This window comes from Littorina saxatilis, linkage group LG11 (genome assembly GCF_037325665.1).
Source record: "Littorina saxatilis isolate snail1 linkage group LG11, US_GU_Lsax_2.0, whole genome shotgun sequence".
NCBI lineage: Eukaryota > Metazoa > Mollusca > Gastropoda > Littorinimorpha > Littorinidae > Littorina > Littorina saxatilis.
In genome coordinates this window covers 7,145,165-7,167,464 of record NC_090255.1, presented here as the reverse complement: position 1 = coordinate 7,167,464, position 22,300 = coordinate 7,145,165, and the positions used below count along the sequence as shown (strand labels likewise).

The window sequence follows — 22,300 nt, the reverse complement described above, 5'->3', positions numbered from 1 at the left end:
TTCGAGTACAAAGGACTTAACATTTCTTACATACTGCTTGACTAAAATCTTTACAAAAATGGACTATATTCTATACAAGAAACACTTAACAAAGGTAAAAAGAGAAACAGAATCCGTTAGTCGCCTCTTACGACATGCTGGGGAGCATCGGGTAAATTCTTCCCCCTAACCCGCGGGGGGTACGAAATACCTGTGTGACTTGGAATAATAGACCGTGAAAAGTAAATATTCGCCGTAATGGCTTGGGATTTACTGGCCGATGTGAACGCGTGATATATTGTGTAAAACATTCCATCTCACACGGCAGAAATTAATATGTAAAGCGCTTAGTGTGTGTGATAATGCGGTCAATCTGCTACCTTAGTCTAGCAATATCGCGAAAGCGCGCTGCCAACACGACTTACCGCAACGTTTTTCTTCGACCAAGTGCTAAAAAGGAAGGCTGTATGAACGGAAACACTCGGTGTACGAATCCTATAGCCGGAATCAGTTGACACACCGTGTTATGTGTGGGTAGGTGTGCGTGTTCGTGAGCGCTAGTGTATGTGTGTGTGTGTGTGTGTGTATGTGTGTGTGTGTGTGTGTATGTGTGTGTGTGTGTGTGTGTTTATGAGCTAATCGCCGTTGAGAAAATGTACGTGACTACAATATGAACGGCAAACAAGTCTCGACTCCTTTGAGGGGACTTCATAATTATTTGTTTGAAGACTGAGTAAAAGTAAACAGAAAACAACAAAGTTAATTGCAAGAATCCTTCTTTTGCAATAATTTATTGGGTTGCTTTCTTGTTATACTCCAAGTCCAGAGAGGGCACGGAAATTAAAATTTGTTTCTGTGGCAAGCCTTTCCATTCGTGCAGACCTGCCAACTCCTGTGAAGGCTCAAGAGTAGCAATTTACAATATTTTGGAATTGTCGTCAGCGTAGCAAATGGTGTTTGAGAGTAGCATTTTCTCAAATGTATTCCCACATCCGCATTTATGCCTTCTTGCACAAGAATCGACATTTTTAATAAAGTTTCAGGAGAATGCAGGAACATAAAATGCCCTTTGGAGAGTATCTGAAGGACCACCTTTCAGTATAGACGATGTATTATGACCTGTTTTATAACCGCCACACGGAGTGGAAGGCAGAAATCAGTACCAGGACTCGCAAAAAGAGCCTGAACTGTTGCATGCTTGTCATTATTTGTTTAAGCGTAGCAACCCTTAGCTTGGTGTAGCAATTGCTCTTGAAACGTAGCATGATACGTCGAAAGCGTAGCAGTTGGCAGCTCTGTTCTTGATAACAATTCTCTAACACACGTGACATTCTACAAGATCGTGTGCTGGTTTACAAGATGGTATCACATCACACGGAGACTGCAATCTTGGTTATGGTATCACAATAAGTTTAATAGAAACTTGTTGAATGGAAATGCACACAAGACACAATTCAGAGTACAGAATAAGTATTACTTTAGGACTCCTGTCCAGCATTCATACAAATATATCCTTCGTGAAGTTAACCAAGATCTAGAGCTTCTCCAGACTCACAGATTTTTCGAATGACACAGTCACAGCCTTGCCTTAAAAAATACCAAAACATATTAAAGCAAAATGACATATTTGCGTTACACATGAATAAATAAACACACACACACGCACATCCAGATACACGTAATAATTTGATCAAAAACAAAAAAGAATTCCTCCTTTCTTTCTTTTTTTCTTTATTTGGTGTTTAACGTCGTTTTCAACCATTCAAGGTTATATCGCGACGGGGAAAGGGGGGAGATGGGATAGGGGAAAGGGGGGAGATGGGATAGAGCCACTTGTTAATTGTTTCTTGTTCACAAAAGCACTAATCAAAAAATTGCTCCAGGGGAAGAATTCCTCCAACAAATCTTAAATACACATGCACAGCTTTAAAAAAGTCTGAAAGGCTGTACACTTTACAGGCTACCACTCTAACATATCGTACAATGCACACAAGTATGTTTCGCAGTCAAAATGAGCACTTGTGAAATTTGATCAGGTGTTGTGTGTGTGCGTGTGCGTGTGCGTGTGTGGTTATATATGTCCACGTGCTTTGTGCGTGTGTGTGTGTGTAAGAGCTCTTTATGTGTGTGAGTTTGTGTGTATGTGCGTGCGTGCGTTTGTGCACGTGTTTGATTGTGTGTGTGTGCGTGCTTGTGTGTGAGTGTGCGTGAGTGCGTGTGTGTGTGTGTGCATGCACACGCATGTGTGCGTTGTGTATGCGTGCGTGTGTTTGTGTCTGTGCACGCGTGTGTGTGAGTGGGTGTGCGTTCGTGTGTGTGTGCATGCAGTAGGTGACTTGAGGAGGACAGTTGGGAAACATAAACCTGGCCAGGAGACGCTCTCCATGCTAGTCAAAGACAGAATGGAGCTGAATTCTGTCCCCTCTTTACTTCTAAAGCCAACTACTCAATGTTAACAATACTCTTCAGCTTTAAGTATCACTGTGTCCCCCTCTTTACTTCTAAAGCCAATTACTCAATGTTAACAATACTCTTCAGCTTTAAGGATCACTGTGTCCTCTCTTTACTTCAAAAGCCAATTACTCAATGTTAACAATACTCTTCAGCTTTAAGTATCACTGTGTCCCCTCTTTACTTCTAAAGCCAATTACTCAATGTTAACAATGCTCTTCAGCTTTAAGTATCACTGTGTCCCCTCTTTACTTCTAAAGACAACTACTCAATGTTAACAATGCTCTTCAGCTTTAAGGATCACCGCGCCCCCTCTTTACTTCTAAAGCCAACTACTCAATGTTAACAATACTCTTCAGCTTTAAGTATCACTGTGCCCTCTCTTTACTTCTAAAGCCAATTACTCAATGTTAACAATACTCTTCAGCTTTAAGTATCACTGTGCCCTCTCTTTACTTCTAAAGCCAATTACTCAATGTTAACAATACTCTTCAGCTTTAAGTATCACTGTGCCCTCTCTTTACTTCTAAAGCCAATTACTCAATGTTAACAATACTCTTCAGCTTTAAGTATCACTGTGCCCTCTCTTTACTTCTAAAGTCAATTACTCAATGTTAACAATACTCTTCAGCTTTAAATATCACTGTGTCCCCTTTTTACATTTAGTCAAGTTTTGACTAAATGTTTTAACGTAGAGGGGGGAATCGAGACAAGGGTTGTGGTGTATGTGTGTGTGTGTGTGTGTGTGTGTATGTGTGTGTGTCTGTGTGTGTGTGTAGAGCGATTCAGACTAAACTACTGGACCGATCTTTATGAAATTTGACATGAGAGTTCCTGGGTATGATATCCTCAGACGATTTTTTCATTTTTTTGATAAATGTCTTTGATGACGTCATATCCGGCTTTTCGTGAAAGTTGAGGCGGCACTGTCACGCTCTCATTTTTCAACCAAATTGATTGAAATTTTGGTCAAGTAATCTTCGACGAAGCCCGGACTTCGGTATTGCATTTCAGCTTGGTGGCTTAAAAATTAATTAATGACTTTGGTCATTAAGAATCTGAAAATTGTAAAAAACAATTTTTTTTTATAAAACGATCTAAATTTACGTTTATCTTATTCTCCATTATTTTCTGATTCCAAAAACATATCAATATGTTATATTTGGATTAAAAACAAGCTCTGAAAATTAAAAATATAAAATTTATTATCAAAATTAATTTGTCCAAATCAATTTAAAAACACTTTCATCTTATTCCTTGTCGGTTCCTGATTCCAAAAACATATAGATATGATATGTTTGGATTAAAAACACGCTCAGAAAGTTAAAACGAAGAGAGGTACAGAAAAGCGTGCTATCCTTCTCAGCGCAACTACTAAACCGCTCTTCTTGTCAATTTCACTGCCTTTGCCATGAGCATGAGCGGTGGACTGACGATGCTACGAGTATACGGTCTTGCTGAAAAATTGCATTGCGTTCAGTTTCATTCTGTGAGTTCGACAGCTACTTGACTAAATGTTGTATTTTCGCCTTACGCGACTTGTTACTTCTAAAGCCAACTACTCAATGTTAACAATACTCTTCAGCTTTAAATATCACTGCAGATGTTGTCTTTAGGCAAAGTCAATTAGAACAAGTCGCGTAAGGCGAAAATACAACATTTAGTCAAGCTGCCGAACTCACAGAATGAAACTGAACGCACTGCTTTTTTCACCAAGACCACATACTCGTAGTTTCGTTAGTCCACCGCTCGTGGCAAAGGCAGTGAAATCGACAAGCCATGCAGAATAGTGCGGAAGTGGTCGCGCTGAGCAGGATAACATGCTTTTCTGTATGTCTATTCTTTTTAGCTTACCGAGTTGTTGTTTTTTTAATCCAAACATATCATATCTATATGTTTTTGGAATCAGGGACCGACAAGGAATAAGATGAAATTGTTTTTAAATTGATTTCAGAAAATTTATTTTAATCATACTTTTCATATTTTTAATTTTCAGAGCTTGTTTGTAATCCAAATATAACATATGTATTTGTTTTTGGAATCAGAAAATGACGAAGAATAAGATGAAATTATTTTTGGATCGTTTAATAAAGAAATAATTTTAATTACAAGTTTCCGATTTTTAATGACCAAACTCATTAGTTTTTAAGCTACTAAGCTGAAATGCAAAACCAAAGACCGGCCTACGTCGAAGATTGCTTTGCCAAAATTTCAATCAATTTGATTGAAAAATGAGGGTGTGACAGTGCCGCCTCAACTTTTACAAAAAGCCGGATATGACGTCATTGAAAAAATGAAAAAAACATCCGGGGATATCATTCCCAGGAACTCTCATGTCTAATTTCATAAAGATCGGTCCAGTAGTTTAGTCTAAATCGCTCTACACACACACACGCACAGACACACACACACACGCACAGACACGCACAGACACACGCACAGACAGACAGACACATACACCACGACTCTCGTCTCGATTCCCCCTCTATGCTAAAACATTTAGTCAAAACTTGACTAAATGTAATAAAAAGAACAGAATATGCAGTCAAAAGCCCGATCAGTCTGAATTGTCCATGACAACAACCGTTTAAATTAAACCAATGATACTCTGTGGACATTTACTGCACAATACCTAAATCGCACAACCATTCACAAACAAAAATAATAAACACAAAATGTAAGTCTCCAATGTTCTGTATGCATGACACTTGGTTGACAGACATACATCTTCAATTTCACAGGAAGGTCATTTGCACAAAAAACCCATTCCTTCGCGAACAAATTCAGAACTATCAAACCACACTGAACAAAAGATATTTCCTTTGCAGCCAAATTTGTAATTCAAACATACAAAAGTGTACACCCTGATAAATGACGTTGAGACAAACAGAATACAAAATGGAATGATGGTAAAAAGAACTTAAATTCCGAAGTTGTGGATTTTGATTTTCCAGACAGCCATCTGACGATGACCATTGTAAGCGGTGAATTATTTCTTCTTTTTTGATGCAGCGCTCAATGCAGCGTTCAACGCGGCTTTTTCCTTTCCTGAAAAACACACAGAAACAAAGGGGAAAACTCAGTGAAGTAGGTGAAGCTGGGTTTTACGGCACACTCCTTCTAATGGCTCACCATCTCAGATGTGACCAGGCTTATACATGGGATTAGACCACCCCTCCACTTGGTCACATACCCACGATGATCAGCCTGGGTGCTCTTTTCTGCATAGTGGGATTTTTTTTTTAAGAATTGATTGTTTCAATTCATCAAAAAATTCCAACTCACCACAACAAGCAGTCAGGGGTTTTAGCTTTGGTATGTGACCAATTAAGTGGAGGGATGGTCTTCTTTCGTGTAAAAGCCTCGCCAGATCTGAGATTGTTGACACAAGCAGTATAACTTCTGCTGCGAATATACCAAAATAGCCATACAAGTTTCAGCACTTTCAAAAGATCGAGGCGTTATTGGATTCACCTTTCCTCCATAATATGACTAAAGTTCACCAATTCTGACGAAATGATGGAAAAGTTTTGGAGTGTTTTTGACAAAGTTTGGAGCGATTGCTAACAGCACTCCACATTCCTGACAAGTTAACGATACTTGTCCTGGGCATCCCATGCATAACAATGACAGGAATGATGAAGAAGACTCTCTCTCTCTCTCTCTCTCTCTCTCTCTCTCTCTCTCTCTCTCTCTCTCTCTCTCTCTCTCTCTTTCTCTATCTCTCTCTCTTTCTCTCTCTCTCTCTCTCTCTCTCTCTCTCTCTCTCTCTCTCTCTCTCTCTCTCTCTGTCTCTTTCATTTTGTCTGTCTCTCTCTCTCTATTTTATGATTTACAATGTTTGTATATAATGCGCTGCTTGTACAATTATGTGTTTATGTTACAATTTTTTTTAGTAGCTGTAGTAAAAGTAGATTAGTCTCTTTTCAGGACGGGGGCCAGATGCAAAAAAAGCATATCTATTCTTATTCTTGTTACCCTCGAAAAATAAAGGTCTCTCTCTCTTTTCTCTCTCTCTCTCTCTCTCTCTCTCTCTCTCTCTCTCTCTCTCTCTCTGTCTGTCCGTCTGTCTGTCTCATTATACACAGAAACAAAGCCTGCATTGACAGAGTTGTGCAATATATTCAGTACGTGGCAACTGTTACACTAACTGGCCCGCTTGACACAGAATGCAGATGCGGTACTCACAGAACTTAAGTTTGGTATCCTGCGAAAGAAAACGAAATTTGTATTGGTTACTTCGTCCATATTAGTACAGTGGAACCCCCCCTTTAAAGACATTCAAAAATCTGAGAAAATCAGGTCTTAAAAAGGAGGGAGTCTTAAAATGGGGGGTCTTAAAAGGGGGGTTCCACTGTAGCAGAACATTACTTGTAAGGTCAATGCCAGACTGTGCATCTATCAGTATCATATATATATATATACATTTCATTTCTTCATTTTCATTACTTTACTGTCCCATAGATGAGAAATTTGGGCCGCTGCCTCCCAGTGGAAAGCTAGCAGCAACAGAGTCGCGCTACCCAGGTGTGTGTGTGTTTAGGAGTAAGCAGTCACGTACTTATGGCCAAAGTGGTTACACCGGAGTGGAACATGGATACCTTCTCTACATACAGGGTCCCCACTGGTTTTTAGAAACAAAATTCCATGACTTTCCATGAGCCTCAATAACATTTTCCATGACTAGATCCACAGGTAGCCATTTCCAAACAAGCAAACTTTTTACGTCTTGTCACTGCCAGTCTTGACACTGGCTTGCTTTGCACTGAATTTGAGTCAGTTTCTATGCAGTGTCTCTTCGACAAGCAAGTCAAGCATTTGCTACGCAGTCAGATTATCGGTAATGTTTGCTGGTCCTGTCATTTCACTAAACTGGACCAGCCACTGTTTGTATCCATCTGCACTTTCGTAAATTCCGTTTCGTAACCGTCACTGTGACTTGACGAACTGTCATTTTTTTTCACCGCGATACACAGTTCATTGCAAAGATCTTCCTCGGTAATTCGTTCCAATTTCGCATACTTTTTGTTGTCAACAAACAACTCGAAAGAAAGTTTCAAGCTCATCATCCTCCATCTTGCTTGTCAAAGCGCTAAAGTACTTTATCGATGCAAAAACAAAAGCAGAAAACTTCGACGAAACCGACTCAAATGCAGCGCAGACGACATGACGAGACAACGGAAGGAAGTGAGCCTCGCTTTGGCTCAAGTGGCGTTAAAAATACCGTTATTCTCGTATGCAAATACGAACGAGAAGTTGGTCATACGAACAAGCCTTGTGCTGGCGACGCAAATCGCTACTGGCTGGCAGAGGGGAGGGGGGGGGGGGGGGGGGGGGGGGATGGCTGGGCAACGAAAATCGCCACTGGCGTGCTAAAGGTTAATTTTTTTTTCTTTCTTATTTTTGTTAAATTCCATGACTTTCCATGACTTGAATTGAAATTCCATGACTTTCCAGGCCTGGAAAATTAAAAATCAAATTCCATGACTTTCCAGGTTTTCCATGACCTGTACGAACCCTGTACATAAGTCTGCACACAAAGTTGAGCAATGTTGGTCCCGGCCCGGATTCGAACCCCTGACACGCAGATCACAAGTCCAGAGTGCTCTACCAATAAGTGTATGATACTTACGCCATGCAAACTTGGTGACAGCCTCTCCCAGGAGGTAGATGCTGATGAAGAACATGATGAAGATTGCACACTATTCATGTATCGGTATCGTATATCATTAAGTGTGTGATACTTACACCATAAAAACTTGGTGAGATCCTCTCCCAGGAGGTAGATGCTGATGAAGAACATGATAAAGATTGCAGACTGCAAGTATCGGTACTGTATATCATTAAGTGTCTGATACTTACGCCATAAAAACTTGGCGAGAGTCTCTCCCAGGAGGTATAGTAAGATCATGAGAAGAACATAATGAAGATTGAAGACAAAGTGGGCAGGGATGTAGCTCAGTCGGTAGCGCGCTGGATTTGTTTCCAGTTGGCCGCTGTCAGCGTGAGTGCGTCCCCACGTTTGGCGAGAGATTTATTTCTCAGAGTCAACTTTGTGTGCAGACTCTCCTCGGTGTCCGAACACCCCAGTGTGTACACGCAAGCACAAGACCAAGTGCGCACGAAAAAGATCCTGTAATCCATGTCAGAGTTCGGTAGGTTATAGAAACACAAAAATACCCAGCATGCTTCCTCCGAAAACGGCGTATGGCTGCCTAAATGGCGGGTTAAAAAACGGCCATACACGTAAAATTCCACTCGTGCAAAAAACACGAGAGTACGTGGGAGTTTCAGCCCACGAACGCAGAAGAAGAAGAAGACAAAGTGCATGATACTTTCGCCATAATAATTTGTTTGGAGCCTCTCCCAATAGGTTTATACTGATGAAGAATATCAGGAGGAACATGATAAAGATTGCAGATTGCATATATCGGTATCGTATATCATTAAGTGTATGATACTTACGCCATAAAAACTTGGTGAGAGCCTCTCCCAGGAGGTAGATGCTGATGAAGAACATGAGAAGGAACATGATGAAGATGGCCCGCTCGTGGTTCTGCATCACTCGCAGCACGGGATACACCCACAGGTCTGCTGCGAAAGCTATCCATAATATCCTGCAAACACAAAGATCAACTGGCTGTTTTATAATACAGTGGAACCCCCCTTTTAGGACATAACAAAATCTGAGAAAATCAGGTCTTAAAAAGGAGGGAGTTTTAAATTGGGAGGTCTTGAAAAGGGGTTTCTACTGTAATATACTCTCTATTCATTTGAATGCAAATGGTAACTATTCCACCCAGAAAAAAAAAAAAAAAAATTTTATTTTTTTTACTCAGCACTGAAAGTCCAACAAATGTTGTACCGTACTTTCCGGGTGACAAGGCGCTTCGTTATACAAGACGCACCCCCTTCTTTTAAAAAAAAATTGTAATCCAGTCATCCATTGGACGCAGGGGGCCGATAGGGCGCACCAAAATGACCCAGTTTTTGCCATGAGAGGTGGTTCCCCTGTCATATCTGAGAGAGGAAACACTTCCTGCACCGGGGTCAGTGACCGACTTTAACTGAGTGAAAGCGGCCAGATCAAAGGCATTGTGATAGCTGGGTGGCCTTGTTTATAGACACGACCTTCTTCCCAGGGGTCAATGACCCAGTTTTTGTCATGAGAGGTGGTTCCCCTGTCATATCTGAGAGAGGAAACACTTCCTGCACCGGGGTCAGTGACCGGTCAGTGACCGAGTTTAACAGAGTGGAAATCTGTGTGCTCTGTGTGTGCGGCCAGATCAAAGGCAGGGCAGTGCCTAGTAGCTGAAACATGCATTATCACAAGTTGTTTGACTGGTACTCAGGCGGTCTCTTTGATTTTTTTCCTATTTCTTACACGGATTAGACGCTTCGTTATACAAGACGCAGGGGTCGAACTCGAGGAAAAAAGTCGCGCCTTATGACCCGGAAAGTACGGTACTCGCCTTTGGCTATAGTGATTCTAAAAATGTACTAGCCAGAGAGCAAACTTTACTAGCCAAACCAACAATTTGTTTCAGCAACTTTACTCGCATTTGGCGAGTAGATGAACATTTCTACTCACCAGTAACATGTTTCTACTCACCATAGCGAGTAAAATACTGCCACTTTCAGGCCTGCAATTTGACTTAACCCTTAGGCTGGTTGTCGCGACATGTCGCACTACTTTACGTATACTGTCACCTGGTTGTCGCGACATATTTCATTTCTCATTTCTCATTACTTTATTGTCCCATCGCTGGGAAATTCGGGTCGCTTCCTCCCAGTGAAAAGCTAGCAGCAACGATCGAGTCGCGCTACCCAGGTGTCTGCGTGTTTAGGTGTATTCAGCCACCTGCACTTATGGCAGAATGACTAAGGTCTTTGACGTGCCATTGTGATGACACGGGGGTGGGACATGGCTTCCGTCTCTGGGTCTGCACATAAAGTTCACCCGTGTCCGTCCCGCTACTTTACGTATACTGTCACCTGGTTGTCACGACATATGTCGCGCTACTTTACGTATACTGTCACCTGGTTGTCACGACATATGTCGCGCTACTTTACGTATACTGTCACCTGGTTGTCGCGACATATGTCGCGCTACTTTACATATACTGTCACCTGGTTGTCACGACATATGTCGCACTACTTTACGTTTACTGTTACCTGGTTGTCAAGACATATGTCGCGCTACTTTACAATATACTGTCACCTGGTTATCACGACATATGTCGCGCTACTTTAAGTATACTGTCACCTGGTTGTCACGACATATGTCGCGCTACTTTACGTATACTGTCACCTGGTTGTCACGATATATGTCGCGCTACTTTACGTATACTGTCACCTGGTTGTCACGACATATGTCACGCTACTTTACGTATACTGTCACCTGGTTGTCACGACATATGTCGCGCTACTGGCTCAGTCATTTAGGTCGGTTCCGATTACCTCCCATGGATGTGAAAACCTATATGACCGTTTTTCTTTATTTTTCTCTCTGTTAATTCACCAGTGGCTATGTAACGTGTTACAGAATTGCACCAGTGTAAGGGTTAACATACAAAAATCCTGTAATTACACCCCCGGTATAGGGGTGTGTATAGGAATCGGTCGATGTGTTTGTTTGTTTGTTTGTTTGTTTGTGTGTTTGTGTTCGCATATAGATCTCAAGAATGAACGGACCGATCGTCACCAAACTTGGTGAACAGGTTCTATACATTCCTGAGACGGTCCTTACAAAAATTGGGACCAGTCAAACACACGGTTAGGGAGTTATTGGTGGATTAAGATTCTACAAGGACTTATAGAGGGACATATTAATGGTCAAAGGGAAATAACCTTCTCAGTTGGTGGCAGTGAGAATGGTAAGGACGGGGGTGTTTTTCCTACCTCGGAGGAATTTCTTGTTTTCTGTAGGTAAACAGTAGATCCTTTCTTTTAAGACCTGAAAATCTGAGAAAAATTAGTCTTAAATGGGAGGGAGTCTTTCATGGTGTAATTGTACAGAGGTTATCAACAGAGAGTCTGAGAAAACATTAGGTCTTAAAAAGGAGGGAGTCTTAAATCTGTAGGGAATAATAGGAGAAAATAATGATTGACCGGCGATTAGATACAAGCTCCTGTGGCACAGTAGGGGGAACACACACACCCCATCCCCACACATCTTCACAATCACATGCACACGCACCTACACAAACACAACCCCCACCTACCCACCCCCTAACTGAACTTACCATGCAAGGTACAGTAAAGCAAACGCTGAGAGAATGAAGATGCCGTTGTGCCGCCGTGGATGATGATGATACACCAGATATTTTTCTACCAGCAGCAGGGGTAGTACTGTTGTATGCTATAACAGTCAAAATGAGAATACTTAATGACAAGATAAACATCAAAAGTTCAGCAAATTATGTCAATGCATGTACAGAGGGCTGCCATGTTAAGAACGCCCTATTTAAGACTCCCTGGATGTTCTGTTCATAGCCTCTGTACCTTTTTAAAGGCACGGTAAGCCTCCCGTAAACCATCACAGATACTGTCAGGCTTTTACACACAGTACAAACATCCTTTCATTTAAACACTCACCGCTTGAAAACATCCTAGGTGCCCTCCGTAAAGAGCGAGCAATTTGTGATCCAGTTTCCTTTTTTTCACAATGTAGTCATCAGTTTGTGATTTCAATGTGACTCGCTGTAAGCTTATCTACAATAGCACGTTATTATGTACCTCTGAATGTAAACGCAACAAACGGCTGCGATTCAGACAAACTCTAGCAATGGCTTTTGACTGTTCAGAGGAACTGGCGATAGACATAACCGTCGTCTGCTACGAGAACCACGACCTTGCGTGACCCTGCTTCCCGGCTTTTCTTTTTTCAAACTTTCAAATCTTCGAATTGTACTGATCTTGTCTTGATGAAAAAAGCATTCTATTGTGATTTAAGAATGTTTGTGTAACAAGCTGTTAATTTATTATTTAGATTTTAAAAGTTAGGTCTAGCGCCAAAACGCACAACGTCCGATTGTCTGATTTCAAAATCAATTCTTTGAAAATTGCTCGCTCTTTACGGAGGGCACCTAGGATGTTCTCAAGCAGTGAGTGTTTAAACGAAAGGGTGTTTGTACTGTGTGTAAAAGCCTGACAGTGTCTGTGGTGGTTTGCGGGAGGCGTACCGTGGCTTTAAGACCAGATTTTCTCCAATTGTTAAGGTCTTAAACGGGGGGGTTCCACTGTACCTAGCAACATCTGGCTCATATAAAGATACCTAGACTCCAAAATAATGAAAATTTTATGGAAACTCATAAATGAAAATGTAAGTTCTATTCTGCATCTTGATCTGATCTGGATTTAACACTTACTAATTAGCAGAGCTTCCCAAACTGTGCATCCCTGTGATTATTTTCTTATGTGCATGTACATGTATGTACACACAATCTTTGACATTTAACATTAACACACACTCACACAAACTGTACACACACACTCACAAAGAAACATGGTAAGGATTACATTAACAAAAACTGACACAGGGCACAACAAATCAAAACATAAAAAATGTGCAGTTCCAAGAACAAAGACCACAGTCAAGATCTAACTAAGTTTTACCTCATCAACAGCTTCTACACACAAAAACATCAGATTATATTTTGATTTTTTTTTAAACATACAACAGACACATTGGAAAAACAACCAAACATACACAAAGATGGTGAATAAGAGGTGGAACGTGCTGTGCGCGACTTATCGGGTATACCAGCTCTCTGTCAAGGTGGAAAATCGCCCAAAATGTCACTTCCACAAACTGCAAGGGAAGCAACCATGACAAGAAAGCCTGCCGACTTCAGAAGTGATTATCTCCCTTGGTTCATGAATCTTGAGTCTTGCATGTGTCCACTGGGTTACTGCTACTAACAGCACTGTCCTTGTACAAAAAGGAAAACATCTATCTAAAGGACCGTTGATTAAGTCGAATCTATTCCTTACAAGTCTGCTCATTTCCTGTATTATGCTAGAGGACATGAATCTTATGGATAAATGCTTCAAACCGCCTGCAAGCTACTGATCGAGGAACTTTTGCTGATCAAAGTTAGATTAGGAAGAGTAAAGACTGACAGAGCCGTGTTAATTGTAAATTGTGATGCAGACTACACCTTTTGAAGCTTTACAAAGCACACGCCACTGACACCGCGAGTATACATAGCTAGTGTACAGAGGCGTGTTAATAGTAAATTGTTTTGCAGACTACACCTTCTGAAGCTTTACAAAGCACACGCCACTGACACCGCGAGTATACATAGCTAGTGTACAGAGGCGTGTTAATAGTAAATTGTTTTGCAGACTACACCTTCTGAAGCTTTACAAAGCACACACCACTGAAACCACAAGTATAGCTATGTGTACAGAGGCGTGTTAATTGTAAATTGTGATGCAGACTAGACCTTCTGAAGCTTTACAAAGCACACACCACTGACACCATGAGTATAAGCTAGTGTACAAAGGCACAAAAGTATGCAAGTGTGTGATCAGGCATGGGAATTCTAAAATAGAAACAAATCTGAAAACAGGCTGAGGTCCAGAGGCCGCCTAGGCCTCGACGGGGTAAAGGGGCAGAGCATTTTAGCCTTTTAGACCAATATTTTGATAGTTCTCGTGTAAGGAAATAATGGATAGAGAGACAATAGTATACAATATAATTTAAGTTACCTTTTTTTGGCCGCGGACAATTGTTTATTTTCGCTGAAACGTAATTTCCTTTTCGCGGAAATCCGCGATTTCGCGGACAATTCCCATGCCTGATGATTTGTCTAGTACATGCGGCTGAGATGCGGTGAGTCTTTATCCGCGATTTCGCAGACAATTCCCATGCCTGGTGATACTGATCAGTGATTGGCGCTAGTATTTTTTCAAACCATTACGCAAACTTTTATGATGCAAACAGTCCAGAAAAAAACGGTAGGCTGGTCATTGGAACCAGTAAGAGTCCAACTCAGAGTACTGGTTTTGTTTTACCAGCGAAAAAAACGGTAGTTCTAAAAATTAACCGGTAGGTCATACCTGCAGCCAATTTTGTTCCGGTATTTTCTCATTTCAACCAGTAATTACCGGTTAACGCCAATACTGAATGATATCTTAAAGAAAACAAAAAATGTAGACAGCAAGATACTCATTCATAAAACCACATACATGTACAGTCAAACCTGTGTACAACGACAACTGAAGAGACACAACTAAAGTGGTCGTTATAGAAGGGTGAGAAAAGAACAGAGTTTCTTTGGGGTGGTTGTAATTGGCAGGTGGTCGGGGCGGGGATGTAGCTCAGTCGGTAGCGCGCTGTATTTGTATCAAGTTGGCCGCTGTCAGCGTGAGTTCGAACCCACGTTCGGCGAGAGATTTATTTCTCAGAGTCAACTTTGTGTGCAGACTCTCCTCGGTGTCCGAACACCCCCGTGTGTACACGCAAGCACAAGATCAAGTGCGCACGAAAAAAGATCCTGTAATCCATGTCAGAGTTCGGTGGGTTATAGAAACACGAAAATACCCAGCATGCTTCCTCCGAAAACGGTGTATGGCTGCCTAAATGGTGGGTTAAAAAACGGTCATACACGTAAAATTCCACTCGTGCAAAAAACACGTGTACGTGGGAGTTTCAGTCCACGAACGCAGAAGAAGAAGAAGAAGAAGGTAGGTGGTCGTTAAAACTTAAGGTGGATTCCAGAGCACACACATGTAGAACACACACACACACCAAACAACAGCAAAATAGAAAATACCACACACACAGACACACACTGCCAACAACAACAAGAAAAACACATGACACAGAACAACGAATTACAGCTGCCAATACAATTGCAACACATGCATACACTACACTTACAATCCCAGAACACAGGTCACTTTCTTATTCTTCATCCAATAACTAACTTTTGATTATATTTATCACAGCATGTTCAGTCAGACTTTTATAATGTTACACATGTACAAACAAAATCTCCACTAAGTAAATGTATCTGCACGCATTATTAAAAATCATATTTCCACGACACACAAGATCAGCAGAAAGAGATAATATTATTTATATAAAGTAAAACCTTGATCTGTTTTAATATCTGAAAAAATCTGATCTCATTAGGGAAGTAAATATCAGCCTTGGCTCCCCAAACTGTGTGTGCCTGCACACTAAAGGCAAGAGAAGCACACACACATACATACACATACACACACACACACACATACAGCCACACACACACACACACACACAGCCACATGCACACACACACACACACACACACACACACACACACACACACACAGCCACACACACACACACAGCCACATGCACACACACACCCACACACACACACACACACACAGCCACATGCACACACACACACATACACACACACACACACACACACACACACACAGCCACATGCACACACACACACACACATGCACACACACACACACACACATACACACACACACACTCACACACACACACACACACACATACCCACACACAGACACACACACACAGACACACAGACACACAAACCCATTGGGGCAGGGTCTACGATGCATTAAACCTAAAAAGAGTTTGACTTATTTTTTGCTTGGTTTGCTTTGACTTTGATTTTGATCCAGACAGTTCAATATTACATGTATATATATTAGTGATGGTATGGCCGACATCATAATTGTGTAATTCTCCAGCTGCGTAGGGTACGTAATATAAGCGTTCGCTTGAGTTTGTGTCCCTATTGTTTCTCGTTTTATTATTGTATAAAACCTTGTTTTTTAATCCAAAAAGAGCTAGACCTGGGACAGACAACATTTCTGTTGTCAATTGCATCCCTCTGTACTGTTTTCTTAAATTGTTCTGAGTAGTCGGTTCAGAGCAAGGGATAAAGAGAAATATTGGGAAACAATTGAGGTCTTAAAACAGCAATAATTAAGGCAGAGGGTCTTAAACCTGAGGTTTCACTGTAGTAACCTTCACCAGGAGAAAGACAAATTAAGCATAAGTGTATACAGTGGAACCCCCATTTAAGACTTCCAAATATATCATCCGAATTTTTTTTAAGAGGGCCAACAACAAAATAATGTACAGACATTGTGAACAGAAAAGCTTGAAAAAAACAAAACAGCCTTACAGGGTCTTAAAAGGAAGGAAGTCTTAAACTGGGTAGGGGGAGGCCGGTCTTAAAGGGGAGGTTCCACTGTACAAAATGTTAATATGCACAACGTACCATAACATGGTTGAGCCAAGGAGGAATGAGTGCATCTAATTCTCTTGGATAGACGAGTTCTCGATCAACAGCATACAAAGCCCAGAAAGTAGACACTACAAACTGAAAACACACATGACACATGCAAAAGGTAACAATTCAACCAAGCCCTCATTTTTTAAATTTAGCTTTTGCTGGGTATGATGTCTGGCATCTATAAATAAATAAATAATTGAAAATACTATGTGATAAAAAAAAAAATTAACAATAATAAAGGCACACACACACACAAGAAGCCTTGAAGAGTATCAAAGATCTAAATGCAAAAGGTAAAACTATAAATTATATTCCATGTATCCCCATGTAAACCTCCCATCATTTTAAAGATGTGTTGCTTGAAGGTTCGTACAGGTGCTTTTAAAATTACAGTGTTTTACAAATAACACTGCTTGTAAGAAAAATTCAGACAAGCTAAGCAATTAACCTACTTTTACAGACATTAGGAGTATCAAAGCAACAAAGCTAAGCACCCATTTAAATTATTATGAATATATATATAAATATTGAAAGCATGGGGGAAGATAAACATACATTCAAGCCATCACAGTAAATGGTTGATTTTTATCATCAACAACAATAACTTCAGCCAGGCAGTTGAACTTGTTTACACTACATTTCATGGTTGCCGAGAACTTAGTAAAACATTTTTCTCATGAGCGTGTAAACATTCAAGCCATCATAGTAAATGGTTGATTTTATCACCAACAACAAAGTACTTTAGCCAGACAGTTGAACTTTTGTACTCTACATTTTATGGTTGCCCGAGAACTAATGTTCTTTCTTGTGATCGGTATTCACACGACCTCGTAACCTACACCCAAAAAGTATGTCACGAGGCCATCTACAATAAGCTGATAAGAAAAGGCAAAATTACGTCTTCAGTACACTGTGTTCACAAACTACTAGAACAGAGATTGTTTAGTAGTGGTAATTACTCTGCTTATAAAGTTATTGGCAGAAAGAATAGATGTGGTATATTAAGTGATATCAGTTTAACTTTAAGAATGAATTAGCAGCATGCAGGGCAATTACAATATATATATATATATCCCTCGCACTGATAAAGGCAGCCGCTATATAATATGTATACAGTTGCAGCAGGAGCAAATGTAATAAAAGCAAAATAAAAACAGAAATATAAACAGTAAAAAAGTTAACGTCTAGGAGTGCTAGCCATTTTTGATTTTCAGGAAAGGAGAAGTAATCTTTGATGCCTCATCAGTATCTTTGGAAGTGGAAGTGCAACAAAAGCAAAATAATTAGACAGTCAAAGTGTATTCAGTCATCTCAAATATTGCACAATGCCCAAGCAAGAAGATCTGTACAATTTAGTTTTCACATTACTCGCATGATCAGTGCATGCCTTAATAAAGACTCTAGATTCATGAACCTGCTTGTTCCTAAATAAACATTCAAAAGACATGTTATGCAACATTCAGTTAAGTTCCTTTCTTCCATCGTAATTAAACAATATCATAATCAAATAACATCAAATATAATTGCATGTCTCCTATCAGAATAATTTTTTTAGAGCCCACACAATTATTTTCACTGCGTTACGGAACATGTACAAGAAAGGACAGTTAAATTCATGGCCAAAAATAAATATTGTCAACTCATGGAGAAGGTTTTTTTGTGTGACTTGATTGCCACTGCTTATCAAGAATTAATATTTTAGTCTGGATCTCCGTAATTACTTTTCTCACATAAATTGCATGTGAATCAGTTTGCAACTTTCAGGAACTATTTATATCCATAGAGAAACTTAGCTGGCACAATCATTATTATGGAATACATATGTACTACCCACCGATACACTTTAATGTCCCGTGAAACATTATATTCAACAATTACAAGTTAGCTAGTTCAGTATAAACAATGGTGTATCATCAATGTAAATAATATTGCACAATGTGCATGTCACGTTTCCCAAATATTTTAAACTCTGATTATCCTCCCAACATTCTTTGTGAAAACACACTAGCTCAAACCACACGCACACACACTCTTTCTCCCTGATAAAGTTTCAGACACACCCACTCACATGTGCGCACAAACACAAATATATATATATATAGTAATATACACACACACACAGTGTCTCCCACATACCTTATCACACACACACACATATGTTGACAGGGATGGCCAAATCGTCTGCCCGATAGCATGGGGCGAGAACAAAATCCATCGGCAAGTAGAAACCACCCGCCAGTGAACATTCTGGTCAAATGCACAACTTTTGGTTGTACTATCACGTTTTAAAACCATATAAACACTGTAGATGCAGGAACTTCTGTCATCTGCAAAATCATCGCCATGTTCTAGTGAAACAAAAACGAGACTCCTGAGCATGTCAACATTGTGTAAATTGTGTAAATAAATCTTGTACTCATAATTTGTTGTGTGGTATGTACTGGGCCAGCGACATTTCTGCCGGGCTAGTGACTTTCTTAAAGTTACGCTCGGCTGGCGAGTGAACATTTTGAGATTTGGCCATCCCTGGATGACGCATGTACAATGGCATAATGATACTCTCACAGTCACACACACACACACGCAAGTAAATTCAACCCATGCAGGAAAAATCCCAGTGCATACCATGCCGACAGGAAAGGCGAGAGTAGCATGTAAAATATCTCGAAACCATTGCAAACCAGAGCGGTTCCTGGGGTGTTTGCTTGCCGGGATATCACTTCCAGCAAACGCATTCACAACACAGATGCAGAAGTAGAGCGTCTGAAGAACCTGCAGAAAGAAAACAACAAATGTTTATAAATGAATAAAAAGAGAGAATACAAATAAAATCACTGTAGGCTTAATTGAAGTCACGTACGGCTCACAAATGATACATGAAAGGTGGAGTGTGTGAGTGTGTTTATGCAAACTGAATATAAATTAACCATGCATCATTTTCACTGAACTAGTGTGTGAGACTGAGAGTGTCTGCCTGTGTGAGTGAGTGTCAGGTGTGTGTGTGCATGTGTGTGTGTGCATGCATACACCATAACACGTATGTGTGTGCGCTTGCTCACGTGTATGTGTGTGCGTGCGCGTGCATGGATGCGTGTGTGCATTCAAATCTTACATGGTTCCAAAAAGTGAGGTACTTGAATTTCCCTCCATAGCCATCATAGCTAAAGAGATTGTCTGCCCCCTTGGTGATAAAGGCAATGTTGTACCACAAACTGTAGATGTACATCCCAACCACGCTGAGGTAAAAACCACCACTAACTGCATCTCGAGTCTTCATCCTCACTACAACAGTTCACACAAGACTTTGTGTCTAGGTTAAGCAATGAAATCCAGAGCTCGCAGTTTTCAACAAGCTGCTTTCACCCCGGTCACTCGGCCTTTGGACTACCACATGGGCTAAGGGAAGCTACTCTTTCTCTTGAGGAACCATGAGATAATGCGAATGAAACAAGTGTCGTCTGCTCTATTTGTTTTATTTCCCCCCTGCATAATTAATCGTTATATTAACACTTCTCAGCGAGAGCTGAATCTTCCCATGAATTTGTTCAGCAACTTTATCTTGATCGCTGTAATTCGTTTTCGTTCGATAATGTGACACCCAAATCCTTCAGCGAAACAAATGACCAATGCAATTTTTTTCCACTTGACTGATCGCTTTCACAAGCAGGATGCGGATTTCTCCAGCGATCAAGAATGATATACTCACCAGGTTCCAAAACGTAAGGTACTTGAACTTTCCTGCATACTCTCTGTGCCCTATCTCGACATAAATCCAGTCGTAGTACAGTGTTACAAGGTACATGCAGAGAACTGCAACGTGAAATGCAGACGCTGTACTGATCTGGGTTGCCATGTTGGAATGAAGTTTGATCACGTGACAAGAAAATATGGTTATCTCCCTTCCTCAGTTGATTGTTTTCAAATATCTGTTTACATGAAAATACTAAAATTGAGACATTGGCAAGTGGGAGAAAAAGAGACTCGGCCAGGGAAGAGAAAGAGAGGGATGAGACGGGATAGTCATCACTATCATATCCGGAGGCTCGAGCTTACTGAAAACCAAACGTGTGTACTATGTACTCTTTGTCTGTGAGTGTGTCAGTGTCACTGTGTCGGCGTGTCAGGCTGACCGTCGGACGGCCCGTGTGTGTGTGCCAGTCAGAGTGTGTGCCGTGTGTGTGTGTGTGTGTGTGTGTGTATGTGTGTGTGTGTGTATGTGTGTGCTTACTACTGAAAACCAGACGTTTGCCCGGGTAGGCTATGTCAGAGTGTGTGCACTGTGTGTCAGTCAGTGTGTGTGTGCGCCGGTGTCAGTGTGTGTGTCACTGTGTGTGTGTGCCGTGCAGGGCCGGACCCAGGGGGGGGGGGGGGGGGTTCCAGGGGTTCCGGAACCCCACCCCTGGAAAAAGCATGTACCTTGCTTTGAGTGTTTTTGTTTTTTTACTAGTTTTAGCACCAAAACAATGCTGCTCTTAACGCCTCAAAACAAGGCCCAGAATGCACCAGATTGCACAGATTTTAACCGTTTTTCAAAAATTTTCCGGGGGTGCATGCCCCCGGACCCCCCTAGTTCGCGCGCCTGCTTTGCAGGCGCGCGCTTGTGGCTTCGCCACTTCGCTGATTTGCCCCCCCAAAAAAGGAGGAACCCCCCCCTTACAACTCATTTGGTCCGGCCCTGCCGTGTGTGTGTGTGTGTGTGTGTGTGCGTGTCACAGTGTGTGTGTCACGGTGTGTGTGTGTGTGTGTGTGTGTGTGTGTGTGTCACGGTGTGTGTGTGTGTGTGTGTGTCAGTGAAAATCATGGAAACAAAAGGCAATAGGGGCCTACACATCAGTCAAGACGACTGCATAGCCTGTGCATTAGTTAGCACGGCGGGTGCCGGTTAGAAGAAATTACGTCACTGGACACCAAACAAAATACACACACAAACATGGTGATTTCTCCGCAAATATCCCCATCACATAGAATCAAGAATTCAAATAGTTTATCATAATTATTCCCATCCAGTGTGGGTGTATCTTAAAGAGAGGGAGAGAGAGAGAGAGAGAGAGAGAGAGTGAGAGAGAGAGTGAGAGAGCGAGAGAGGGAGAGAGAGAGGGAGAGAGAGTGAGAGAGAGAGAGAGTGAGAGAGAGTGAGAGAGAGTGAGAGAGAAACAGCGGAGAGAGAGAGAGAGAGAGAGAGAGAGAGAGAGAGAGAGAGAGAGAGAGAGATAGAATTGAATTGAATTGAATTGAAGTGAATTTAACTTTATTTAACAAGGATTAAGATTTAAGGCTACGCCTTTTCTTACAATCTGTCCTTGGGACGCACAGACACACAATGATAAAATTGAAAAATTAAAAAAATTAAAAAAATTAAAAAGAGAGAGAGAGACGGAGAGAGTGAGAGAGTGAGAGAAAGAGAGAGAGAGAGAGAGAGGGAGAGAGAGAGAGTGAGAGAGAGAGAGAGAGAGAGAGAGAGAGAGAGAGAGAGAGAGAGAGAGAGAGAGGAAGACAGAGGGAGACCAAACATTTTCACTGTCTGTAAACAAATGAATTCAATCTTATACAGTATGTTTAAACTCAGATCAGTCGCCGGTACACCCTTTGTC

General features: G+C 41.1%; 1 protein-coding gene and 1 long non-coding RNA gene across 5 annotated transcripts in view; one reads left to right on the top strand and one right to left on the bottom strand.

The window, feature by feature from the left end:
* Positions 1–4,877: 4,877 nt before the first annotated feature.
* Positions 4,878–20,595, bottom strand: LOC138979645 (androgen-induced gene 1 protein-like). Of its 4 annotated transcripts, none has more exons than XM_070352364.1 (6): positions 19,822–20,074; positions 19,335–19,481; positions 16,695–16,796; positions 11,676–11,791; positions 8,896–9,047; positions 4,878–5,478 (listed from the first exon to the last, which is right to left on the bottom strand). In XM_070352364.1, exons 1-6 carry the CDS (start codon positions 19,984–19,986, stop codon positions 5,420–5,422), a joined length of 741 nt encoding a protein of 246 aa, XP_070208465.1. In that variant the 5' UTR covers positions 19,987–20,074; the 3' UTR covers positions 4,878–5,419. The 4 variants fall into 4 exon arrangements, with proteins under 4 accessions (XP_070208465.1, XP_070208466.1, XP_070208468.1 ...); XM_070352365.1 differs by lacking the exon at positions 16,695–16,796 and adding an exon at positions 13,142–13,243; XM_070352366.1 differs by lacking the exon at positions 19,822–20,074 and adding an exon at positions 20,416–20,595 and having other exon boundaries at positions 4,879–5,478.
* The window catches only part of LOC138979646 (uncharacterized), a 145,245-nt gene continuing 133,610 nt past the window's right edge, over positions 10,666–22,300 (top strand). Inside the window, exon 1 of the long non-coding RNA XR_011460070.1 lies at positions 10,666–10,819. This is a non-coding gene — a long non-coding RNA (uncharacterized lncRNA). The remainder of the gene's footprint in view (positions 10,820–22,300) is intronic.